Source organism: Gadus chalcogrammus, chromosome 6, assembly GCF_026213295.1.
Source record: "Gadus chalcogrammus isolate NIFS_2021 chromosome 6, NIFS_Gcha_1.0, whole genome shotgun sequence".
NCBI classification, from domain to species: Eukaryota; Metazoa; Chordata; class Actinopteri; order Gadiformes; family Gadidae; genus Gadus; species Gadus chalcogrammus.
In genome coordinates, this window is record NC_079417.1 from 23,279,133 (window position 1) to 23,302,357 (window position 23,225).

A 23,225-nucleotide genomic window follows, 5' to 3' on the forward strand; every position below is an offset into this window, starting at 1 on the left:
CCGTAATCTGATAACCATGTGTGTCTGTGTGTGAGGCAGGGCTCTGTTTTCCCTGACTGCTGTCAATTGGGGATTATAAAGAAACCTGAGCTGCTTTACCTTCCTACCGATGAGTAGCGTGAGAGGTTTCACAAAGATCTGCTTGTGTGTGTGTGTGTGTGTGTGTGTGTGTGTGTGTGTGTGTGTGTGTGTGTGTGTGTGTGTGTGTGTGTGTGTGTGTGTGTGTGTGTGTGTGTGCGTCTGTGCGTGTGTGTCTGCGTGTGTCTGTTAGTTTGTCTTTGCACATACCGATGTGTTTGTTTGAGTACGTTCAATTAAGTGTGTGTGTGTGTGTGTGTGTGTGTGTGTGTGTGTGTGTGTGTGTGTTGTGGCATCCCGCCCCATAAACCTCAGCCCGGGCGGGTCCGAGGTGTGGTGGTAGACGGCATATACCGCCGCCACCCACCGACTGGCGACAGAGAGCACCACTTCTCTCTCCCCAATCAGCGTGATTGGGTGACACCTGTGGGATGGAGCAGGAGCCATGTTAAAAGGGCCACGAGGACAGACAGAAGGGACCGGGAACCATGGAGAGCGAGAAAGCCCAAGAGACGACGACCCATTAGAGGCTCACGGAGACCCTAAGTCGATCTTGTTTATGGACCCTGTATACCCCGGTTTTCCTGTGAATAAATGCCAAGTACGGCTAGAACCCTGACTATTTGACTCATTTATACCGGGAACCCGCACCAACGAGTACCGGGTTACCACTGTGTGTGTGTGTGTGTGTGTGTGTGTGTGTGTGTGTGTGTGTGTGTGTGTGTGTGTGTGTGTGTGTGTGTTTGGAGGAGGTTGTGGACAGGGATGGGCCGATAGTCGATTCTATCGACTATCGACGATAGATGGAATCCATCGTCGATCGTGTCAAGTAGCCGATAAAAAGGCGATAATATTATATTTTAATATATATATTTTTTTTTATTTATTTTTTTTTTAAAGCGCTGTGGTAGCTATTTTTTCAACTTAAAAATTGTAATTGAAATTAACTGGCACCGGTGGAAAACATACTATGTAGCGCTGACCTGCCGTATTCACTCACTGCTGCGAGAGGAGAGGGGAGGGGCTCGAAACCTACCGGTCTGCTCGCACGGCGAAATGACATCACACACACCCCGCTGCACCATTTCCGGGTTACAGCTGTGATACATGAGCTGTGTTCGACTTCGAAATCGTTCCCTATTCACTCACTCACTATTCCCTATAGTGTTCATGATATAGTGCACTACATAGGGAACGTACAAACGAGAATTCGGACACTACGCTGAACATTTCTAAACGTAATTTGCGTCAGTAAATGCGCCGGGTATTTGTGTGACGCAGAAAGATGCGCCCAGATTGTGTAAACTAACCGGGCACTCTAGAGGAAAGCTGGAGGATGTTTTGATGTTGAATGTTACATTTCCTTGAACAAGGTTTTTCTGATTAATTTTGAATGTTTCATTTTCTTGTTAAATCCCAAATAAATTGTTGATATTTCTAAACGAAAGCCGGAGACTCCATCATTAAATGTAGTCGTTTTCGCCGCTTGCGGTTATTGAGCTTCGTCTTCTCCTCCGGAAAAACACGACTGCATTGCATTGTGGTATATGGGAGTAACACGTAGGGAACATCATATGTACACTCACATTTGGGTATTTTAAGTGCATATAGGGCATGAAATTAACCAGTGAGAATTCGAACAACACTACAAAATAGCGAGCACCCTATATAGTGCACTATATCCGTGATAGGGAACGATTTCGAACACAGCTACGAGCTGTGTGTCATCAGCGTGTGTCATGATGACAGCGCCGCCGGCGCCGACGCATCGAAACTTAAATCAGCGGAGGCTCACGGCTCACGCTGGTCCAAGGGGAAGACCATCGTATTTGTTTTTAAGAAAAAAATCGAAAAATAAAAACGCGATTTTTTTCAAAGCGATAAATTATTATAAATAATTAATATTATAAAATGATTATAAAGACGACCCCCCCGATAGTATCGACTATCGGCGATCGCTAGGGGGCGCTATCGGACGATGGAAGCTTGTAGACGATTGCCCAACCCGTGGCGTGAACTTTATTTTTACACTGCTCTTTAGATTGATTCACAATTCAGCATCAAGGTCAATCTGTAGGTCAACTCTCTGACACAGGGAACCATATAGCTTGTAAAAATCATTCCCTGACCCAGGAATCACTGAGTAGCAATAAACACATGCAAGCTTTCCATTTAATTATTAGAGAAATAGTCAGATGACAATGTTATTTATATTAATCAAAGAGCAACTAATAAAAACAAATGTGGGACAATAGCTTAAACAGGATGCCAAATATAAATCAATATTATATATACACATATATATATATATATATATATATATATATATATATATATATACATATATATATATACATATTATATATGGATGCATGGATGGCCATTATATTTTTCAGGATAGCAATATACATATATATATATATATATATATATATATATGTATATGTATATATATATATATATATATATATATATATATATATATATACAGGGTGCGATTTGCCGGTGGGGATGGTGGGGATTATCCCCCCCTCTGGTTTACACGTCCTACCCTCTGCTGAATTATTTTTATCCTCGGTGGGGATAAAAATTATCCCCCCCACCCAAAGTATTTTCACCATTACATCGTAATAATTAACAACCAAAATACACAGGGTCCGTCTTCATTTTGATTGTGCTGTGATTTTGATCTACCGGGAGCGAGTCAGAGGCGTCGCGCGTGAGCGCAGGCTGGATGACAACGGGATAATGACTGCCGCCGCCGCTCTAAATCCATCAAACTGGCCATCTGATGAAGACGAGCGCATCCTCTACGGCGATGAAAAACTTCTCGCCATACACAAAACTCTTGCTGTTGAGGCCGCAACCAGTCCCATACTCCTGAAGGAGTTCCATGAGTTTAAATGTCACGGTGTCACAGGAGAGAGCATGCGCAAAGTTCTCACCGCTGTCTCCACGCTCCTAGTGTCCACAGCCGAGTGTGAAAGAGGTTTCAGCGCCATGAACCACATTCTTACAGATGGCAGAAACAGAATGAATGTGTCCACACTGCACAATCTGCTTTTCATCTCTGTAAATGCACCAGATGTTGCCTCCTTCCTGGCCCACAGATTTGCAGAGATGTGGTTGAAGCAGGGTCACCACGCTGCTATCGATCCGCCAACAGGAAAGCAAAAAAAAGAGGCAGAAGTGCGTCATCAGAGCGGACTGTTTTCGTAGTCTGACCTATAGTCTACCCGATTAACCCATAAAAAAAAAAAAACGTCTTGACAGCACATTGTTGTATTTCATATTTTCTGTTGAACTGATATCGGGGAATTTTTTATTTATTTTTTTGGCTTATTTGGCACATTTAAAAACAATATTAGCTATGAGAAAATATTTCTGCAAATGCAGTGGTTAAGTTCACGTTCAAAATAGGCCTACCGCCTACGTTATGAAGCCTTAGTGTAAGGTTTAGATACACAAGGTCACAAGATCAACTGTTTTCATAAGTTTTCACAATGTTGTGTGGTTATTTTTCCTGAATAAAATGTCTCTCAAAATTATCCCCCCCTCTGGTTTTTTCACAAATCGCACCCTGTATATATATATACATATATATATATATATATATATATATATATATATATATATATATATATATATATATATATATATATTGCTATCCTGAAAAAACTTTGAGAAAAAAATCTTGAGAACTGATGATTTTCGCATACGGTACCTTAGTTTTGACCCCTTGCCTAAAGAAAGAATGAGCGAAGACTGCCCTCTAGTGGTATCACTAAACAGCTCTACACTGTACGTACTTTATGAAAAGAGCATCAAAAGGCACAGAGCATTGGAATAAATCAACGTAAAAGATAACGAACAAAAGCCAAACAAAATGCTAAAATTGTTTTTCTAAGGATATATGAGACATTTAACACACTTATTCCATGTTTGATAGTTTTGATAATAGGCCTACTCCAGTTCTATTTCATATAGGCGACACAGCTAAACCTTAGCCCATAAAGCGAAGCCTACGCCTACAATCATAGAGCTATAGTTATAACAACATAAGTTATAAAAAGTTTAGGAAATAAATATGAACTATGCCACAATCCAAACAAGCAATCCACGACGGGTCACAATCAATGACAGCGGACCGTCGAATTCTGCGACCCCACTGTAAAGGCGGGAAAAAGGAGTCAAACCCCAACCAAATGTTTCAGGTCACTCATGGTATATTATCCCAAGAAAGAAGAAAATATTATGTGTCATCGATACCATATCTTAACCAGATGATCTAAGTGAGCTGTGCCACTGCTGTGGAGAGGGAAAAGAAGCGCGAGGAGGAATTTCGGGTCTAGAGACAGACCTGATGCCACTGGCTGGGTAAGTTATTGTTATAACACCATGGTTTTCTAGTTTTTTGCTCATTTACATCTACCCTGAGTTCTTGGCTCAGGTTGTTGGCAGAAGGCATGATGTAAATGTGACCCAGGTTACTAGGCCCTTATCAGAAGTCCAGTTTCAGTTAATTGATTAGATCAATAAATTAATAAGATAGTACGGTGGCGCTGAGCATTCACCAAATAAAAAAAAGTTTCACAGCTAATGTAGCCGTTAGCACACTCAGGATCTCGTAATTACGAGGTAAGAATCTCGTAATAACGAGAAAAGATCTCGTAATTACGAGATACGGATCTCGTTATTACGACATAAGGATCTCGTAATTACGAGATAAGAATCACGCCTCTCATTCATCAATAACGTTGCTGGCTAACTGCAGGCCGGCAAAGATGACGCTATCCGACGCTATCGTATTTAATCTCCTGCTCGGGTTGAGGCATTGGGAAATATTGATGTTCCTTAAAAGTGAGGAGGGCATTAATATAAGTATGTCAACATTGCGCAGCCATCTGAAGTCATTGGCCGGCAAAGATGACGCTATCCGACGCTATCGTACTTTATTTCCTGCTCGGGTTGAGGCATTGGGAAATATGGATGTTCCTTAAAAGTGAGGAGGGCATTAATATAAGTATGTCAACATTGCGCAGACATCTGAAGTCATTGGCCGGCAAAGATGACGCTATCCGACGCTATCGTATTTTATTTCCTGCTCGGGTTGAGGCATTGGGAAATATTGATGTTCCTTAAAAGTGAGGAGGGCATTCATATAAGTATGTCAACATTGCGCAGGCGAAGTCATTGGGACTGCTCAGGAGAAAAGCCCAGTCGGACCTGCTACAAGTGGCTCTCTTCCTGCAGGAGCAGTTGAACCAGTACGGGATGCTTCACGGATACAAATTGATGCATCTGAAATGCATCCAAGCAGGCTTGGTAGTCACTCATACTATCAATCTTTAAAGATATTTAAACTTTGACGCGACATTCGCGTGATGACAGCCAATCGGCGTTCAACAGCCTGGCCACTGAGTGACATGTGTAACGTAAGAGCCGATCAGCGTTCAACCGGCCAACTCATTGCAGTGCAGTCCGGGGTGAACTGCAGTATGGAGGAGAAAGTGATTGTTGCCGTTTGCGACTCCCGGAGCTCTTTATATCATATTATACAACGGGGGGCCTAAATCCAGCGATCTGATTGGTTCCTAACTGTTGTATAATGAGCGTATACATAACCATAGACATCATATAGGTAGACGCCCCCTTCGGCCTTGGGCGGCATAAATCGTCGGCGCCATCTTGGTACGGGAGTTATTTCGTCTTCGGAGTGAAGATGCCTACTTCATGCGCCGCTTGGGGGTGCACTACCGTCAGGACGATTCAAACGAGATCGCAAGGAATTACCTTTCACAAGTAAGACTAAACAATTGTTTCTATTTGTAATTGTAAAATTCAGTCATGTCACGTAGATCATGTGTTATGTTGAGAGCTAAGAGCTGTTGAGACAGCTAAGTTGCCGCCAGAATCAGACTATAGCTAGTCTAACGTGAAATGGACATGGTGAGCAAAGCCTTATTCTATCGTTCGTCAACAGGAGATAATATTGTCAAGAAATATAGGATATACAGTATATATATATATATATAATCTACCACTACTTGCTTGTGAGTAATTACAATGTATGTATAATGTAATTATATAGCATTTATGGTCGCGACGGAAAGCTGCGTTTCGGCTGAGCGACTGGCCTTAATTTCTCTCTGTGATGTATTTAAAAAAGAGACTAGATTAAAACAAAAAAAGGCTCAAAACATGCCACTGTATATGTAATGGTTCTACAATATATGAAGGTGTCACGTAATGAATGAAACTACGGAAAAAATGTCACGATACTCTACATGCACCTGTGAGATGCACGTGCAGTCAGTCGCCGGCCGAAATTGACGTTTTAAACGTTATTTCTATTTAAATGTTTTTCTTTTTTAAAGATACATCTGTATTATGAATCTGACTGACTGGCTAGCTAACCTTTCTCGCAATTTTAAGGTTTCCGAAAGAGAAGCAGTTGAGGAGACAGTGGGAAGTGGCTGTGAAAAGGGAAGACTTTTCTGCCAATGAGAGGTCAATGCTCTGTAGCCAGCACTTTCAGCTGGAGGATTTTGACCGGACAGGCCAAATTGTCAGGCTCAGGGATGGAACTAAACCATCTGTGTTCAGTTTCCCAACACATCTCAAAAGAGTAAGTGCATCACTAAACTTGCTGAAAATGGTTTTTGTGTGTGTGTGTGTGTGTGTGTGTGTGTGTGTGTGTGTGTGTGTGTGTGTGTGTGTGTGTGTGTGTGTGTGTGTGTGTGTGTGTGTGTGTGTGTGTGTGTGTGTGTGTTCATTTGGAATGATTGAGAATGAGATACACCTGTTCAAGTATTTTGTTCTTCGGTTTTAGAAAGTGCCAGCCAGGACTACACAAGCCTCAAGGAAGACTGAAGCGAGCCTTGTAATTGACTGTTCTTTACAATCATTACAAGTCACTGAACCTTCACCTACCTACCTTGTGAGTATTTACACTAGCTATGCCCCAAAACAGCAGTGAGCATCATGGCATCATAAACATTACTCACTACTGTTTTGTCCTTTTTTACTAGGAACACCCTTATGCATTGCCTCCATCTCCCACTCTTCTCAAGACTAGACTCAGTGAAGCCCTGGCTAGGGTGGAGAGTCTTGAGAAAGAGATGAGGAACTCAAAGGCCCGAGAGTGGAGGGCGAAGAAAACAGTGCGTTGTCTTCTGGAGGACCTCAGGGGGAAGAACCTCATAAATGAAGAGCTGCACGAGAGGCTTGACTTATACTCAGGTAACATTGAAATTAAACTTTGAATGTCAATTATATCTTAGGGCTGTAACCAAAGAAATACAACTGCAATAATGTGTTCAAATGCTTGGCTTGTCTGAATTTCATATATCAGACTTAAACTCCAAATACCTGACGTCTGTAATATGCCCCCATTCATAGTTTGAATAGCATCTGGCACAGACAAAAGCCAACAATCATAGTCTGATAGCTCTAGCTTCAAGACACACAATAGCCAGGTACCTTTGTTGGCAGGTGTTTATGGGCACCTGTTTAGAGCAATCAGTCATGGTTCCTGGCTTTTGTGCATCTTTAAGCTAGAGCTATTAAGTCAATGATTGTTGGCTTTGGTCTACAGCCACGACAAGATTACATTTTTCATTCATATGGCCTTGCCTGGAAATAAACACATTAGCCTATTGGTGTTTTCATAATGACATTCAGTCACTTACTAATTACTCTGTGCTATCTGCATTTCAGATCTTCCATTAGGCCTCCTGTCCAAACAGGGCCACGAGTACACTAAAGAGCAGAGGGAGTTTGCCCTCACTCTCCACCTGCACGGGCCCAAAGCCTACTCTTACCTGAGAGAGTCTCTCCACCTCCACCTACCACATCCACATACATTGCAAAGGTATTTGCCATTACATTTAATTGCACTTTATTGATAGGAAATTACTGGTTCAAATACATTTGTATTATATTATTGCTACTTAATAATAACTACTTTTTCATTTGATAAAGGTGGATGATCTCTGTGGATTCCAAGCCTGGACTCAACACCATGATGCTGGACATGTTGAGAAGAAAAAGAGAGGAAGATCCAGTGAAGTATGGACGTGTGGCGCTCATGCTGGATGGCATGGCCATCAGGAAACATGTCCAGTACAGTCCACATTCCCAGAAAATGACCGGATTTGTGGACATGGGGGATGGCCTAAACGAGACAGATATTGCCACTGAGGCTCTGGTTTTTATGGTGGTTGGCCTACAAGGCCATTGGAAGGCTCCAATTGCCTACTACCTGACCAAGTCTCTGACGCCCGACACACAGAAGGTCCTGCTGGTACATGCGCTGGAGGCCCTGCATGAGCGTGGCATCCGGGTCATGTCCCTCACAATGGATGGGCATGCATCAAACGTAAGCATGTGCAACCAGCTGGGGTGCCAGCTAAAGGCCAACCCTTGTGAGCCTTTGAAAACATTTTTCCCCCATCCTGCGACTGGCGAGAGGGTGTTTGTCATGATGGACGCTTGCCACATGTTGAAGCTGGCAAGAAACATGCTGCAAGCGTACAGCCCAATCTGTAGCAGAACTGGCCTCATCAACTGGGACTACGTTGTTTGTTTGAACGATATTCAAACAAAGAATGGACTGCATGCTGCCAACAGGGTCACTGAAAAGCACATTCAGTTTGACTCACAGAAGATGAAGGTGTCCCTGGCTGCACAGACGCTGAGTCGCTCTGTGGCAGTAGCGCTCCGAACGCTGAGGGACCTGGGGTATCCACGCTTCACCCTCTCTCTAGCGACAGCCGAATTCATTGAGGTAAGACTAGATTCAAACATTGTTTTCTTATCAAAGGGTCCTGGCCATCTTCTTCATCTTCATCTTCTTCCTTTCTATTTCCTAAACAATTTATTTTAGATGATTGACAGGCTGTTTGACATTATGAACAGCCGCAATCCCCGTGCCAAAGGATTCAAAGCCCCCCTGGGATCTTTGAATTGGACAAGGAGTGTGGAACTCTTGTCCAGAGGCCGGGAGTACTTAATCAGTTTGGTGATGAAGGATGGAACTCCCCTTCATCGTTCAAAGAGGTATTTTAAATAGTGACTCTTCCATATGTGCATGCTCTGCTTATGCATGCATATGATGCTCTGTTCTCTTGTTCCGATCTTTTTGCTGTCTGCGGTTTTTCAGTTCATACAGGTGAATGTGGAAATGTCCATGAAATGTCCATCTACAACTTTCAAACTGACAAAATATTTTCTTTTTAAGGTACCTGTCTGTCATGGGGTTTGTCATCAACATTGACACCCTAATGCTGATGTGTCCTGAGCTGCTTCAGAGTCAGCAATATATCTGCACCTACCGGTTCAGCCAGGATCATTTGGAGCTCCTTTTCAACTCCATCAGGGCATCAGGTAAGGATCTCAGAAGTTTCTAAATTAATTAAATTGTCTTTCCAAAAAAGTCTTTGACGTCTGAAAAGAGTAAATATCGCTATTAAGTGTTGTGTGTTTTTGGTTTTTAGGGGGCTGGAACAACAATCCCTCCGCAGGCCAGTTCCAGGGCATCTTCCGCCGGCTCATGGTCCGATGTGGTGTCACACCGAGCACTTCAGGGAATGTGGCACCACAGGATGAGACCGTGTCTCTGTCGGCTGTAGAGATGTCCTCTCCCTCTGAAACGGAAGAGCTTGAGGTGCCCTTCGTGAATGTGTCTGCGTTGATTGGGGACCACAGCTACTTGCCAACCCGCTTTGGTGGCCTAGTGGAAAACGCACTGGTCTACATTGCAGGGTTTGTGGTGCGGCAGGTTTTGAGAAAGCTGTCCTGTGGTGAGTGCCGTGCTAGCCTGGTGACAGATGCTGCACGCGCATCTTTCGACGAGAGCTACCACCTGCTGACTCTGAAGAACAAAGGAGGGCTGATGATTCCTTCAGAGGGGACAGTGAAGGTGGTCAGGTCAGCAGAGCGGTTCATTCGCCAGCGTGCATCAGGGCAAGCTGTCAGTGTGTCTGTGATCCAGAAGTTTGTCCGGGCTGACATCTGGACAGATGATGTGTTTCTCCTCAAGGAGCACATTCAGGACACACAATTTGGCATTGAAAACCACCACTTTGCACTGTTGTCCTTGGTTGCGTCTGTATTTCACAAAATCAGGCTGCACCACATTGCAAAACTGAGCACGCTGCAATTACAGACTGGCAACAGTCGAAAAAAGCTCAGCAAGACTATACTTTTTAAAGGGTTCTAGCCTAGATTAAATTATTATATAATATCATATTGTGGCGACTCCTACCCCTGGGGAGTCTGGGTAATGGGGTATTCATAACGTTGTTTGGGGAAAAGGGGGTTTATTGTCTTTAGATAAGTTGTTTATGTTATTAGGTTCAGTGGGGTTAACGGGTTTGGGGTCTCTATTGTTTGTGTGTTTATTGTGTGTAGTGTTGTCGGCAACCATTACCCGGAGTCGTATGTCCGTCGGTCAGGTGTGCCGTGTTTTCTGTTATGTGTGCGTGTTTGAATAAAGGCAGCTCTCAGGGTCGTGCGGTGTATTGAGGCACGAGAGTTGCGCCGCCATTTAAACCTGGGCTCCCGTCTCGTCCTTCCCGCGCTGCTCGCCACAATATATTGTGTGAAATTATATATTGTGTCAATTGCACTGCATAGATGTGAAAATGTTATGAGCATGATTGTATATTATGTCAAATTGTACAAATGTACAAATATATATATTATATAATATGAATATATACCTATACTTAAAATATATTATATTGTTTCACATATTATATATATCATATATATGTTATTCCATTGCACATTATACTGAGTCATTATATTATATTGTATTATATATATGCTGTTATTTATATTACAGTTCAACTATTGAGATGTGTATGTATATATTGAGATGTGTATATTTTTACTGCTATAGAATATATATATATATTCTCTTATAATATATATAATATATTTCTCTTAATGATGGTCAATACGTAGTAACTAAAGAAGCACTATTTCGATAGTTCATAGATCTCAGTATTTTCAAAGTGCACGGGCTGTGCAAGAAAAGGGAGCGTTTATCATAGACCCATGCACATGTATGACTGGCGATTTAACTAGCGAGATTCAAAGTAACGTAGAGGCAAATCTTTTTCACACACTTCACGTAGAGCATAAACCCTTGAATACTCCATGAAATTGGTTGCGAAATGTAAAAGGTTATCGTGATTTTTATCCAGATAAACCGCAGCTCCTGGCAACTTGCGCTTGTTTTGACGCGTCTGACAGACCTCCGGCTTCAGAGAGCTCCCGTACCAATATGGCGGCGCCGCGTTTCGCCTAGGCAACGGGCTGACGCAGTGGAGGCGGCGTCTACCTATATGATGTCTATGTACATAACTGCTATGACGCCCAATCATTTTGTGAAAGTATCACTCCGCGCCTTGAAGTGGAAACCGCTACAACCGTTCTCTCGGAGGGACGCTAAAGTGTGTTGCATAGCGACCGTCGTGCATTTTGAAGGCAGCCAGGAGGGACTACTTTTTTGTATTCTTTAATAAAACAGCTACTTTGACTTTCTTGTTGTTTTTTAAATGTAGTGTGCCTATGACTTACGTTTTGCCATAATAGTAGCCGTTGTATAAAAGCATTAGATCACTTCAGTCAGCGGTATGTGCTCATTATACCACTGTGAAGGTTTTTTTTTTAAATAATTTAACAACTGACAGGGTTTGCCTTTACTATGAACATAGTATTTTTAATTTGAATACATTAATTATGTGACATACTGTCACAGTCAATATTAAAACAAAATCGAATGTGGGCAGTGGGACAAAAATTATATTTCCCCACAAAAACAATATTTTATTGATTTGTATAAAAACAATTTAGCTCATTAATTGGAAAAGAGCTTGAGGTAAGACGTTTTCTGAACAATAATGCATGGTATAAAGTTAAACACATAATGCACTGCTGTATTCAACTTTTAAGAGCTGCAATGTGAGGGGCCAGCCACATGCCCTTTAAACCACCACGACAACAACATTTCCACTTCTGGGTTCCACTGAACATTTAACGCGTCAATATTCGAGGGGCTTTGGCACATCAAATGATGGAACAAGCATCCCGTACTGGTTCAACTGCTCCTGCAGGAAGAGAGCCACTTGTAGCAGCTCCGACTGGGCTTTTCTCCTGAACAGTCCCAATGACTTCAGATGTCTGCGCAATGTTGACATACTTATATTAATGCCCTCCTCACTTTTAGGCTGCGTCCCATTTCTACCCTTACTCCTCCCCCTTACCCCTCCCCCTTGGTTTGAAGGGGTAAGGGTGTCCCAATTCTCATTTGGGTTAAGGGGTAGGGCGAAGACAAAAGGCTACGTAGCCCTTGAAACTAAGCTATCCAAGGACCACACTTCAAAGGGAGGGCTTCGAGGAAAATCCGGCCGAAAATGCATTTCTACTAGTTGTTATCATTCAGACTCATGATGTAAAGTTGACTGTATATTCAGCTCGAAGTCATACATGGACAATGCGATCTCTGAGCTCGATATAAAACATGACATAACGGTAAATAACCGTTGAACTATACATACAAGATTTTGGCGCTCTCTAGTGGCCAACCGAAATCGGCAAATAAACAAACAGCAGCGATGGCTCAAGCGAAGGACACGCACAAATGTAAGTATTTTCAGCACTTTAATTACGGCAGACTGGTGTAATAATACTATTTTCGAGCGGTTGTGAAGTTAGTTTTGAATCACTAGTCAAGTTTGTTTTGATTCACTAGTCAAGTTTGTTTTGAATCACTAGAAGCCGATGCTAAATGTGTTCCGCTATCGCTATTTGTTAAGATAGATATCCGATAACCCTTGACATGACATGTTAAGGTTTCAAGTAAAATTTGTGTGCAGTGGATTTGCTTACTACTACTATTACTTGGTTGATTAACCAATCACTGCTTTGATATCGGTAAACCTGCCACCTAGGCTACGTCAGTCGCCTGTCAAACTGAAGATTTCCTTTCCACTTTTAACTCAGGGACACCACAGGAGACCAGACGGCTCATTAATTTCAGGGCGACCAGGGACAATGAGTTCCTAAAATCGAAAATGATCGCCAGAAAACTGGGAGTGAGTCTTACGTTGTTCAATCTTTTCATTCTTGCGTCTGTTTTCTACTTTGGTATTTCTGTGTTGAGCTCAATAGCCCACTGAATGTCGGTGTCGTTATACTGTACGTTGGCTGTGATGTAGGCTTTTTCTGGAAGAAATGGGGGTGGAGGGGAAAGTGACCAGTCAACAGGCTTCTAAGAAGTGGGAGAACCTTAAAAAGAAGTACAAGGTATGTGTCTAGTTTGAAATAAACAATTACCAATTGCCTAATCAATGTATCAACCAAACGAGACCATTGTTTTTGTTGTAATTGAGTATTTGCTGTGTGTGTGTGTGTGTGTGTGTGTGTGTGTGTGTGTGTGTGTGTGTGTGTGTGTGTGTGTGTGTGTGTGTGTGTGTGTGTGTGTGTGTGTGTGTGTGTGTGTGTGTGTGTGTAAACCTCCATTACTCGACTCCTGTCTTCATCATCCCGAAGGCCTGCTCTATCACAGAACGCACCTTGGATTGGCGGTAATTAAAGCGCTGCTACACCCGCCCAATCACCGGCTCTTTATAGGGAGTCAACAGACATACGGGCGTCTGGAGGCAGGGGCACCACCATCCCCTAAAAGCATGTAACCCGGCGGTGGATACCTGGCAGTCAAATAAAAATAACTGTTTTTCATTACCCTTGTCCTTTATGTTTCTTGGACGGAATGTAACTGATAATTTCGTTGCTCTGTAACATGTGCAATGACAACAAATAAAATCCTATCCTATCCTATGGCAATGTTTTGATATGTTGAGGGGAGTGTCTTATGTCTGCATTTATTTGAAAGAGCATATGCACAGAAAAGCAGTCGGACGGAGTTACAATGGGGATCCTGCGAGTTTTTAAAGCCATGTGACGCGTCACATCACATAGGGAAGTTAACGCCAGCATTTCTGACGTTTTTATCCACTAATTCATTATGTTATGTGAGGCAACGCAACGCAACGTATGCTTGATCTGAAACATGCCTACTCGTGGCCTCTGTTGACATAGCAGTCAGCTGTCCGCAGTCAGCGACGATGAAGCCACGTAATGGAGGGGCGTCCCATTTCTTAGGGGAACGTTTTACCCCTCTGTATTGAGGGGTAAGGGGAAGGGGTAAGGGGGAGGGGGAAGGGGAAGGGGTAAGGGCTAGAAATGGGATTGGGCCTTAAGGAACATCCATATTTCCCAATGCCTCAACCCGAGCAGGAAATAAAGCACGATAGCGTCGGATAGCGTCATCTTTGCCGGCCAATGACTTCAGATGTCTGCGCAATGTTGACATACTTATATTAATGCCCTCCTCTCTTTTAAGGAACATCAATATTACCCAATGCCTCAACCCGAGCAGGAGATTAAATACGATAGCGTCAGATAGCGTCATCTTTGCTGGCCTGCAGCTAGACAGCAACGTTATTGGTGAATGAGAGGCGTGATCCTTTTCTCGTAAACGAGATCCTTATGTCGTAAATATGATATTTTATCTCGTAATTACGAGATCCTTCTCATAATTACGAGATCCGTATCTCGTAATTACGAGATCTTTTCTCGTAATTACGAGATCCTTATCTCGTAATTACGAGATATTATCTCGTAATTACGAGATCCTGAGTGTGCTAACGGCTACATTAGCTGTGAAACTTTTTTTTATTTGGTGAATGCTCAGCGCCACCGTAAGATAGATTCAATTTTCAATTCAATTTTATTTGTATAGCCCTTAATCACCATTACAGTCTCAGGCCCCGTCCACACGAAGCCGATTTCATGGCGAAACCGCAAAGGTCTTGTACGGTTCGGCCTTCCGTCCACACGAAGCCGGCGAATCCGCTGACCGAAACCGCAAACTTCTGAAACCACCCTCGGAGGTGGTTTCAAATCTACCCGGTTACGTCATCGCCCTACCCCTCGACCCTAGTCTAGCCAATGACTGTTAAGCCCGCGGAGTCTCACCCTTTATGCGCATGCTCGCCTCTTCTTACTATTTAATTTTGTAGCAGAAGCGGCGCCCCTCATGGGCCTGGAATGTGTACTACAGCGATTCTACAGATCTACCCGGTTTCGCTTGACTCCGTCTTTACGGAGATACTCCGAAACCGGATAGATCAAAACCGTAACGGTTTCGGCTTCGTGTGGACGGGGCCTCAAAGGGCTTAACAGGCCAAATATTTGTGACACCCCCCTTTACCCATGCCCCTACACGGGCAAGAAAAAACTCCCTTGAATCAGCAAGGAAGAAATCTTGAGAAGAAACGCAGTGTAGGGGATCCCTTCTTCCAGGGATGGTCAGGAGTGCAATGGGTGCCACAATTGACATACAGGTAAATACATGCACATCATATTAAAATGGTGATGGGGTTCTGGCCGGTTATCCATGAGGAGAGTCCAGGCATCCAGTCCAGTACCCGCAACACGCTAGAAGAGACAGAATAGTGAATTAGAACGGAAAAGTACATAGTGGGAATGTATAATGTAATAAGAAAAGCACAAGCAAACAGAGTAGTCTTCACTCTCGCATCAGTTGTTTTCACACTCCAAATGCAAGATTGTAGAGGTGCGTTTTGAGCTTCCCTTTGAATAGCTCCACAGAGTCAGCTTCCCTGATCGCTGATGGCAGCCTATTCCATAAAAAAGGGGCTCGATAGGCAAACGCTCTCTGTCCAGCCGATTTCTTTTTAACCTTCGGCAGTGAAAGAAGGCCAGCTCCCGAAGACCGGAGAGACCGAGAAGGACTATAAGGAATGATCAGGTCCTTCAAGTACGATGGAGATAATCCATGCAAGGCTTTATAGGTTAACAATAGCACCTTAAAGTCTGATCTGAAAGTTATTGGTAGCCAGTGTAGAGAGGCGAGAATAGGTGTAATATGATCAAACTTTCTCGTTCTGGTCAGCAGTCTAGCTGCCGCATTGTGTACCAGCTGTAGACTTTTTGTGGTAATCCCGAGAACAATGCATTGCAATAGTCCAGTCTTGACGAAACAAATGCATGAATCAGTGTCTCCGCATCCACTGCGGATAACATTGGTCTGATTCTTGCAATGTTTCTCAGATGGAAAAAGGCAATTCTAGTTATACTTCTTATATGTTGGTCAAAGCATAGGTGAGGGTCAAACAGGACACCAAGATTTTTGACGGATGCACTCTGTGGGATGGCGAAGCCATCCAACCACAGAGACAATCCTCAAACTTTTCCCGGTCCCGCTTCGAGCCGATAATCATCAGCTCTGTCTTCCCAGTATTAAGCTGTAGGAAGTTTTGTGACATCCAGCCCTTCACAGCGGCTAGACAGGACTCAACCCTTTGAATCTGGCCCGAGTCCCCGGAATCTACAGGAATGTAGAGCTGGGTGTCATCCGCATAGCAATGGAAACTAATTCCGAAGCTGCGGATAACGTCACCCAGGGGAAGCATATAAATTGCAAAAAGTAATGGACCAAGAACCGACCCTTGTGGTACGCCAAAGCGCAATTTACCGCGCTTTGATTCTGCACCCTCATGAAGCACAAATTGGGTTCTATCGGTGAGGTACGATTCAAGCCAACCAAGAGCCGTACCCCCGAAACCAACATAGTGTTCAAGACGGTGAAGAAGAGTGCTGTGGTCGATTGTATCAAACGCAGCGCTCAGGTCCAGCAGCACAAGCATTGTGCTTGTATTTTTATCCAAAGCTAAAAGGATGTCATTTACAACTCTTGTAATAGCAGTTTCAGTTGAGTGGAAATTCCTGAACCCCGACTGGAAAGGTTCGAAGAGATTATTCCTGGTCAGATAATCAACAATTTGCTTCGCTACAATCCTTTCCTGTACCTTGGACAGGAAGGGCAGATTCGATATAGGCCGATAGTTCCTGATTAATTCAGGATCTAGGCCAGGCTTTTTGAGTAGCGGTTTTAACACTGCAGCCTTGAAATTGGAGGGAACAATTCCCGTTGAAAACGAAAGATTCATAAGCGAGAGGATAACAGGCCCCACCGTTGGAAGAAGTTCCTTAAGAACCCTGGAAGGGAGAGGATCCAGCATACAAGTTGTTGGCTTTGAGCAGGGGCGGCCCCAGCACAATTGGCGCTCTAGGCGAGGTGGGGGGGGGGTATGAAGCGATTGTTGACGGGGGGGGGGGGGGGGGCGATTGTTGACGGGGAGACGTGGCCAATAGTTAATTTTTTTTTTTTTTTTTCGGGCGCATTTTATATTTTGCGCTCTAGGCGGCCGCCTAACCCGCCTGTAGGGAAGGCCGCCCCTGGCTTTGAGGCCTTTATCACCCTTTCAAGTTCCCCCAAAGAAATTGCCTTAAACTCCAAAAGAGTTGCGTCAGAGTTCACCATCCTACTTGGGAGAACCCCATCCTGCCCCACAGGATGTATAGGATTAGCCGCACGGCAAGCATCAATTTCCTCTCTAATTGATTGAATCTTATTCTCAAAGAAATCCATGAATTCACCTGCCACGATCGAGGAGCCTACGGTCTGATTCTGTTTCTGAGTGAGACTCCTCACCGTGTCAAAAAGAAACTTAGGATTATTTCTATTCAAATTAATGATACTAGAATAGTAGGCGTTCCTCGCAATAGTCAGCGCACCCTTTTAGGTGATCAGACTATTATGCCAAGCAAGATGAAAGACCTCAAGTTTAGCCGAGCGCCATTTACGTTCAAGGATCCTGCAGTTTCGCTTCAAAATGCGCGTTTCTGCATTAAACCAAGGAGCTGGTTTTTTCAATGTTCGTTTTTTAGTTACGTGCGGAGCAACTGAATCAATGGCAACAGACAGGGCAATGTTGAGGTCATCAGTAAGACACTCCACAGAACCACTATAGTTACAGAGAGGTGCAAGTGAACTAGTTAACTTATCTGCCATAGCTGTAATGGTTGCAGGTGTGATGCGGCGACAGCTGAAAGTAGCTTGTTGATCGTCGCAGGGGCAGGATACCACCACCTGGAAAGTGAGCAAAAAATGGTCTGATAAAGCTGAGGTGTAGGTAGAGACCACTAGCTGTGAAATGTCTACACCGCGGGTCAGAACGAGATCCAGCGTGTTTCCACCGATGTGGGTTGGGTGCTGGACGAGCTGTTTGAAGCCAAGCGTATCTGTAATGGACAGAAACGCCCTTGTGAGGGCATCAGACGGGTTATTCACGTGAATGTTGAAATCCCCAATAAGCAAAACATTGTCTGAGTATGTAGCCAGATCAGCTGCAAAGTCAGAAAACTCATCGAGAAAAACTGAATACGGTCCTGGGGGACGGTATACTACAGCTAAAACAAAAGAGTCTGGAACTCGTTTTGCTTCTCTGGGAGCTGAGGTGCAGAGCGCTAGCACCTCGAAGGATCTGAAAATATATCTATTCTTTGGCTTTAAATTAAGCTTAGAATTAGATATCAGGGCTACTCCACCACCTTTCTTAACTTCTCTAGATACTTGGGTGCTAACGTAATGGGGTGGAGTAGCTTCGTTTAGGGCTAGAAACTCATCTGGTTTTAACCAGGTTTCACAAAGCCCCAGAATGTCGATCTTTTTATCAATGATTAGATCATGGACCAAGAGCGCCTTCGATGAAAGCGACCTTATGTTCATGAACCCTATTCTGAGTGCTTCCTTTTTATTATTTTCAGAGGGAGTCCGGTTAACACTAAGCTCTGAAGCGGTCAAGGGGATACTGCGGTTTCGACATACTGGTTGCGGCCCTCTTCTGCGGGTTTTACACCTCGAGACAGCGCGAGGCCGCACCACCGTACATATAGGTACAGCGTTATTTTCAGAGGGAGTCTGGTTAACACTCAGCTCTGAGGCGATCAGTGGGATCGCCAGAGTTGGACATACTGGTCGCGGCGCTCGCCTGCGGGTTTTACACCTCGAGACAGCGGGGCCACACCACCGTACATATAGGTACAGTGTTCATTTCAGGGGGAGTCCGGTTAGTTGTTAGTATTTGATTTGACATGCGGTTTATTATGCGATTTGCCATGCGATTTTGCACGCCTGTACTAGGTACAGCGTTAATTTCAGAGGGAGTGTGGTTAACACTCAGCTCTGTCATGCGAGTTAACATGCGATTTTGCACGACTGTACATATAGGTACAGCGTTAATTTCATGCGATGCGTCATGCGATTTACCATGCGATTTACCATGCGATTTGACATGCCGTTTGACATGCCGTTTGACATGCAGTTTTGCACCACCGTACATATAGGTACAGCGTTAGTTACAGAGGGAGTCCGGTTAACACTCAGCTCTGAAACAATTGGTGCAATAGATCCTGGTTCAGCTAACCCATCTGCTGTTCTAGACTCTGTTCTAGACTCTGCAACGTAGACTATCATGTTGCTAGCAGGTTTACTAAACTCCTGCAGCCCAGTGTGCTGTGAGTGGATGAGTCACGCCTGACTAAGACATCTATCTATGTTTTTTGACATAATTGAGGCACCTAACCCAGTAGGGTGTAGGCCGTCTCTCATGAGCACACCAGGGCGACCCCACAGGGAGGGCCAGTTATCTATGAAACCAAAGCCCTGCTCTGAGCTATATAGGGCCAGCCAGCGATTTAGAGACAATAGTCTACTATAACGCTCATCATTACCCTTATCGGGTAGAGGGCCAGAGAGAATGAATCGATGACGACACATCTTTCTGGCGAAGTCACAAAGCCTAGCTATGTTGCGAAACTAGTGTCGGTGTTTGGTGCATCTAATCTAACTCCGTATGAGGTCTGACCGCATGTCAGCACCCTAAGTTTAGCTTCAATGTCGGGAGCCCTGGCCCCAGGTAGGCAAATAACTGTCGCTGGCGAGTGTCGCCTAACTTTACGTGTAACAGAGTCACCTATGACTAGCGTTTCTACCCCCGAAAAAGACTTGTGAGGCAGGGTACTGACCGCAACCTGCCTCGCAAGTGGTGCTGCCGACAGGATTGCCTTGACGGAGTCACTGCTAACGATAGCGTTAGCTCCACGAGTCCGCCTGGCGGGACTCTTCTCTATACTTTCTGGAGTATCTGTTTTCTCTACGCTCGCTACCCTTTCATCCTCTAGCTGAGAGATACGTCTCTCTAACAGAGCTATCTTATCAATGAGAAAGGCAGAGCAAGAACAATCGCAATCCATTCTTACCGTGGTTGATGCAGACGGAGCTCCGGCGAGGAAACAGCGAATACAGTACAGAGTATGCAGAACAGGTCACAGATATAAATACCGAAAAATAGATACAAACCGAGATAGCAGGTCGACGCTAAGCGTCCTGCTAACCAAACCAAACAAACCAAACCAAGCCGGCTACCCGGAAGTTGCGTCTGCGGCGTCACACGGCTGCGTCTGAACAAACGCAATCTTCTGAACAAACGTCAGCTGCTTCCTGCTTCCGGAGTGGATTATAGATAGTGGCTTTGGAGTGGATTATAGATAGTAGATTGATTTAAAAAATAATCTTCCATCAAATGAATAGGATTTATGATTGAAATCTTAAATATGTCAATAAATAGATTAAAAAGATTAATATACACAAGGTTACTTATATCTGTTTAAAAAGAATATTTTGTTTATTTCAAGTGTGGCGAATGTGCCTTTCTCAAAGTGTACAAGATTCGAGTGACATGAGGAGTTCACGTAAGGTAACGTAGCGTAACCAATCAGACACCGTCAAGGTGTATGTGCCGTTTCTTTCTCTCTCTGCCGGACCGTTGTCGAGGTGGCGGTGTCACACTAAATTTGTACCGGCTGCCAAATTTGTACTGGGCGCGTCATCCATACGTAATCCATTCCAAACCTGCCTGTCAGCAGATGATCGCGTCGTCCGTTGCCGGGCAGGTTTCAAAAAACATTTGCGCTCATGTTGCCAAAGACGAAATAACATAATACAGAAAACGGATCTAGATAACACTTGTTTTTACTTTATATTTGTATTGTATTTAATTGTCTGATCAAATTTAGCTAGTAAACTGAGTGTTTAAAGCGGGTTTCAAAAAACATTTGCGCTCATGTTGCCAAAGACGAAATAACATAATACAGAAAACGGATCTAGATAACACTTGTTTTTACTTTATATTTGTATTGTATTTAATTGTTTAATCAAATCTAGCAAGTAAACTGAGTGTTTAAAGCAGGTCAAGGACGAAATAGCACAATACAGATAACGGATCGCTAGATAGAAGGTTTGCGAATGTTCGTGAACCATTCACGTCATTCGACGCGATCGTCCGTTGCCAGGCAACGGACGAAGCGATCATCTGTTGCCAGGCAGATTTGGAGTGGATTACGTATGGATGACGCGCCCGGTACCAATTTGGCAGCCGGTACAAATTTAGTGTGACAGCGGCAGTGTTGTTTTTGGCAGGCATTTTAGATTTAGTTTTAGTCTTAGTCTTTTTGACGAAATGCTTCTTAGTTTTAGTCCCATTTTAGTCATTTCTATCTTTGAAAGTTTTAGTCTAGTTTTAGTCTGACGAAAACTCCAAAGGTTTTAGTCTAGTTTTAGTCCGACGAAAACTCAAAAGGTTTTAGTCCAAAATCAAATATACATAAGATGTTTCGGCATCGAACCGCTGGTGAAACCAAGAGTGAAAAAACAAAAAAGGGATCCTATGGGGGAAGAAGAGAAGCACAGAGAATATTTGTACTTATTTCCTGCCCGAGCAATCTTTTTTTCTGCGTGGAGGCCAAGTGAGATGAGTACTCAGGTCAGCAACACGGAGCAATTTAATGAATGAGACCCCCGGTTTGGTCGCATCGGAGATGCGGGACCATAAATCATCCCTCTTTTTACGACCACCCGCACCCGGCACCGCTGCTGCTGCCATGGTGTGTGTGTGTGTGTGTGCCTCGTCCACCAGCCTCTCTCTGTAGTGTATGAGTGTGTGTGTGCCTCGTCCACCAGCCTCTCTCTGTAGTGTATGAGTGTGTGTGTGCCGTGTGCGTGCAGGCGCAGCTGCGCGCGAGCGAGGCTTTTAGTGTGTGATGGGGGCGTGACTGTTAGGACAAGCAGCTGGCTCCATTTCTGATGTCTGAGCTCTTGATTGACATTGCACGCATATTATAGTTGGCGGGAAAAAAGCATGTTTTGAAACTTTGTTCGTCCACTCACTAACAATTTAGTCTCGTCTAGTTCTCGTCTGACGAAAATGTCTACATTTTTCGTCACATTTTAGTCTTTATATGGCTTTGGTGACGTTCGTCTTAGTCTCATTTTCGTCATGGAAAAAAGGGGTCTGACGACGTCATTTTCGTTTGCGTCTTGCCTGACGAAAACAACACTGGACAGCGGCATGCAAACTTTTTCTTGAAGAAAATTATTGTTTGCGTGAGAGAGCCAGATATATCCCAACGTTTTGAGTTATTATCGGCGGCGCAGAGAACAAAGCTTTTTTTGTTGTTACCATGGGTTGATTAGCGGACCTTGTTTGTGACGGAAACGAAGTAGAACGTGAGTTGGTTATTAGCAACTATAGCGCTAGCTCATGCCATTAGCCACATGTACTTCGTTACATATTACTGAACTCCCGTGTCCCTGTCCCTTCAAAAGCGGAACCTGGACTGATGAGAGCTGTGTATTCTGCCTTGTACCCGGAGTGTGTGTGTGTATGTGATGCTTGAGCCTCTGTTGAGTAAACTTTATTGATGTTCGTCTGATGAACAGAGTTGAAGTGTGCATCTGTTAATGTGGATTAACGGGGCATTAATTTCATGTATGTTGTTTTAAAAATGTTTTATATTACAGTGTTTTAGTTACCCCCACTCTGTGTTTAATCTGAGAGTGAGCAGCGTTAGAAAAAGGAAAAGTAAAGGAGATGAACGGAAAGAAATGTTCAGCCATTTGTCTCATGTTAATGTTGAGAAATGTGTTAAAAAGTAGTTAAGATGATTATTAGAAAACAATGTACATGCCTAAATATGTGTGTTAATATGCATTTATTTACATTTAAAAGTGTAGTTTATTGATATGAATATTATAGTAACCCTTTTTCTGGCCTTTATAGGCCGGGTCTTTTTGCTTTGTAAGGATTCCTGGTTGAGATCTGCATGAAGATTCTTCTCCCGCTGGGATTTCTCCCATCTCTGTAGAG

The 23,225-nt window shown here is 43.7% G+C and overlaps 1 protein-coding gene and 1 long non-coding RNA gene across 2 annotated transcripts; one reads left to right on the forward strand and one right to left on the reverse strand.

Annotated features, from left to right (window-relative positions):
• The first annotated feature begins 12,655 nt into the window (after nucleotides 1-12,655).
• On the forward strand, nucleotides 12,656-13,963 carry LOC130384573 (uncharacterized). Its single transcript, XR_008895891.1, has 4 exons — nucleotides 12,656-12,732; nucleotides 13,093-13,184; nucleotides 13,308-13,395; nucleotides 13,642-13,963. It is a non-coding gene; the product is annotated as an uncharacterized LOC130384573 (long non-coding RNA).
• A 337-nt stretch (nucleotides 13,964-14,300) lies between these two features.
• On the reverse strand, nucleotides 14,301-20,274 carry LOC130384572 (uncharacterized). The gene is made up of 2 exons (XM_056592819.1): nucleotides 18,021-20,274; nucleotides 14,301-15,591 (listed from the first exon to the last, which is right to left on the reverse strand). The coding sequence occupies exons 1-2, from the start codon at nucleotides 18,746-18,748 to the stop codon at nucleotides 15,513-15,515; spliced, it is 807 nt and encodes a 268-aa protein (XP_056448794.1). The 5' UTR covers nucleotides 18,749-20,274; the 3' UTR covers nucleotides 14,301-15,512.
• Between the last annotated feature and the right edge of the window lie 2,951 nt (nucleotides 20,275-23,225).